This window comes from Mytilus californianus, unplaced genomic scaffold, assembly GCF_021869535.1.
Source record: "Mytilus californianus isolate M0D057914Y unplaced genomic scaffold, xbMytCali1.0.p SCAF_1, whole genome shotgun sequence".
Classification (NCBI taxonomy): Eukaryota; Metazoa; Mollusca; class Bivalvia; order Mytilida; family Mytilidae; genus Mytilus; species Mytilus californianus.
In genome coordinates this window covers 110,694,526-110,698,572 of record NW_026262581.1, presented here as the reverse complement: position 1 = coordinate 110,698,572, position 4,047 = coordinate 110,694,526, and the positions used below count along the sequence as shown (strand labels likewise).

The 4,047-nt window shown below is 33.2% G+C and overlaps 1 protein-coding gene across 1 annotated transcript; it reads right to left on the bottom strand.

Annotated features, from left to right (window-relative positions):
* Positions 1-567: 567 nt before the first annotated feature.
* On the bottom strand, positions 568-3,567 carry LOC127738700 (ATP-dependent DNA helicase PIF2-like). Its single transcript, XM_052250044.1, has 4 exons — positions 3,557-3,567; positions 1,974-2,161; positions 1,369-1,532; positions 568-579 (listed from the first exon to the last, which is right to left on the bottom strand). The coding sequence occupies exons 1-4, from the start codon at positions 3,565-3,567 to the stop codon at positions 568-570; spliced, it is 375 nt and encodes a 124-aa protein (XP_052106004.1).
* Positions 3,568-4,047: the final 480 nt, after the last annotated feature.

The window sequence follows — 4,047 nt, the reverse complement described above, 5'->3', positions numbered from 1 at the left end:
TTTAACAAGTGAAATATATTCTTTTGAAGTAGAAAACTTATAAAGTTCTGTATAATATTTTGTCCAAGTTTTAGGTTCGGTTGATTTCTGGGTTACATCACCACATGTTTTCGTAAAAAGGTCATTTATTACAGAGTACAACCTGCTTACAAAATGTTCAATGTCAATTCTTTTAAGTAGTTCTTTGTAATATGCACATACAGACTGTTCTAATGGTGCGTTTGTTTCTCTTGAGAAAAGATCTGTTATTTCAGACATGTCAATAATTTTTTCCTCAACCAAAATACTTTCAGTTTCATCTAGTTCATCATGTTCATTTGACAATAAAAAGCCCATTTAATCTATTTTTGCATTACTGAAGTCAGATAATTCTTCTGGTAAAGGTTCAATTACTGATCTGCAAGGAATATTATTTATAGTATTGAAATGTTGTTTAAAGCATGAAAAATCAGTGTCATCAAACATAGTTTGTGTATGGTCATAATATTTATATAAACTGGGGTCATGTCTCATGATGGACGATTCATTGAAACCACTTAAACGGAGATTTTTTTTTCTCTTGCTCTACTAATAGCTACACTAAAAAATTGAAAACAACATGTTTAATAATTTCATGTGTCCGGAGCGCTTTTCTGGATTTACCTTCATCAGGAACGCTCAATGCCAAACATTTGAAATCCGAGGGATGTGTAAGTACCGAAAAAGTTGAAGAGCTACATGACAAAAATACCTAAAACAAATAGCCAAATTCATCTAAGGTCAACTTTGCCTGATGGAGTTGAAACATTAGTTTCTTTATAATTTCAAAATTTATAAACGGACAATTTTAGAAAAGTTTGTTATAAATCATGTCAGTACCGAAGTACTGACTACTGATCTGATGATACCCTCGGGGACTGATAGTCCACCAGCAGAGGTATCGACCCAGTGATGTAAAAAATTGAAAACAACACGTTTAATAATTTCATGCGTCCGAAGCGCTTTTCTGGATTTACCTTCATCAGGAACGCTCAATGCAAAACATTTGAAATACGAGGGATGCGTAAGTACCGAAACAGTTGAAGAGCTATATGACAAAAATACCTAAAACAAATAGCCAAATTCATCTAAGGTCAACTTTGCCTGATGGAGTTGAAACCTTAGTTTTTTTTTATAATTTCAAAATTTATAAACAGACAATTTTAGAAAAGTTTGTTATAAATCATGTCAGCGTCCGAAGCGCTTTTCTGGATTTACCTGCATCAGGAACGCTCAATGCCAAACATTTGAAATCCGAGGGATGTGTAAGTACCGAAACAGTTGAAGAGCTGTATGACAAAAATACCTAAAACTAAGTTGTCCTGGTGTAAAAATGTATTTGGCATCTACCTCAACTCTGTCTAAAGTAAGTCCTTGTGCTTTGTGTATAGTAATGGTAAACGCAAGGTATGAATGAAACTGTCTTCTAGAAGCTATTACTTTACTGTCAATGTAACTGAAAACAGTGAATGTTTCCTGCTTTATTTGTATTTGTGAAATTTTTGAATTCATGTCTGAAATTAAGTTATACTTTCTTTTAATGCTGAAGTAACAATACCCCGGAGACCATTTACAAAATATTCACTCAAAATTTTAAGTAACATGACTGGATAGCCTAACTTAATATGTAAATGTTGTGGGACACGGGTTCTTTCCAGTTTTGAAACATCTCCTTCATCAACTGCACTGAAATCAAACTCTTCTCCATCCATATCCATCAGTTTGCAAGCATTATAAATATAACAGTCAGGTTACTAGCACAAAGTCTAATTGGATCTTCACCTGGTGGTAAATGACGACTCAACCGCTTTATTAAGTGAAGAATGTTTTTCTGGTAGGTCACCTCTAGAAACATCATTAATTGTCTTCATAAACGCATCCTGATATTAGCACATAACCTCATTAAAAATAAATTTATGACAAAATATTTCTTTCAAAAACAGGAGACGTAAAACAGTATTCTCCAGAGTCCATTTTCAAATAATCTGGAACAGGTGGCAACTGGAAGAAATCCACAACCACTATTACTTGCTTTCCACCAAAAATCAAAGAACTATTCGGTATATTCCGACATACAAACTCTAACTGTTCAAACAACTTCCTAGAAAGCATTGAAATCTTATCAATAATAAGACATTGGGTACTTGTTATATTGGTTTTATACACACTAAAATGTTCATTTCTTTCTAATTTTTTCAGTAAGCTTTCATTAGAAAAATGACCGTCAATAATTCCAGACCAAGAGTGAACAGTCTTGTCCCCAGTATTGACGAATGCTATGCCTGTTGTTGCCGTGATTTGGACTAATTAACCATTTTTTCTTGGTTCTATTGCTGTTTCTTTTACCAGAAAGCTTTTACCGGTACCACTTTGTCCTAAAACAACCATAGCATGGCCTTTAAGGATGTTCGCTACTCTGTTTCAAAATAACAAGCTTTTTAAAAGACTGTTATCAAATGATAGTATATAGATAAAGGAACTAAAAAAGCAGAAAAAAATGAGCGGTCCGTGTGCTTGTTTTCGAGATAAAAGCCATTGAAAATTTGGCGGGAAATGATTCTCTCTAGATTTTTCATACTTTTAACATTGACCGCTTTTTGTTTCAAAAACTATGAAAAAATAACAAGGATTTTATAAGATTTTCAAATATGGCTTTTTAATCTATATGTAATTAAATTATGAAAAGAAAAGTAGGGGTTAGTGGGCAAATTTTTTTTAATGGAAATACATGGATAAAACCAGAGGATTCCGAAAATCTGGCAGAAATTCAAAAACAAGAGGAGCAAACATCCTTAAGCGCCTTCTCTAAGATAACACGTCGAACTTGTGTCAAAACCATGCTTTTACTTTCAATATAACTTTCGTTTTTACTTTGCAGGTAATTATAGCTGACCAATCAAATACGACCGTAATATATACTGCCAAGTCAACCGGAAGTAATAACATTGAAAAGTTGGTAGTTCAAGAATCACAACGGATTAGTGAACAATAGTAAGATTGGTATGAAGAGGAACACTAACGATTCATATAAGGTTGGGATTATTTTTCATTACGGTACAAATAGCGTCCGAAGCGGAGACGCGCGACCCTCGTTAGCCATCTTCTTCTATTACATATGGGTAGTCGACCTTCCCATGGATAGAAACATGTGCCTGTGACTATTTCAGATTATTAGATATAGTTTGATTTTTATATAAGAATAATTAGGACATTCAAAAAGGAAGTGTTATGAATCTTCACGCTTCGCACCACAGCGACAAGACGGATCTGAAATGATATTGACTCTGTTAAGATCACATTTAAAAAAAAAAGCTGAGCATTTAAGTTGAGTCAAAATGATGTTGAGTTTACGATTTCCAAATTCATAATGTTTAGGTACTTGGGCTTTTGAATTCATTTTAATATTTTTTAATTCGGTTTTGAATTTACCCAAAGAGTCAATGTTGCGTGTTACCACATTAAAGTTATTCCACAGTCGTATAGTTGAAGGTATAAAGGATACTGGGGTCAATGAGAGTCTACAAAAAGGGTATATTACATCATTTCCATTATGTAAGGGGTAAACAGCTGTACTTTGGATTGTTGGTTTAAATTGCAAAGATAGGCTGGTGCATTATTATGTTGAATATTATAAACTAATTGTAACTTCCTCCTTTCTCTTCGTTCAACTAGAGTTTCTCAACCAATTTCATCATAAATAATTCTACAACTATAAAAAAAAAAATAGGAAGACCTGTTTAAATTCAGGCTGCCTCAACTGAAGCTGGTCTTATTTGTTACAATAACCCACACCCATATTATCCCAAACTTCACAGGCATATTCGAGTAACGGTCTTATAAAAGTCTGTTCTAAGTGATTCCTTCTTAATATGTACTTTTAATTTTCCAAATACATTCAAATGTTTCGATACATTTTTTATGATACTTTGCACATGAGTGTCCCATTTAGCATCTCTACTAAATGTAACCCCAAATGTTATGAAAATCTGTATCTTGAATATTCTTATCATTGAACATGAAATTCATTTC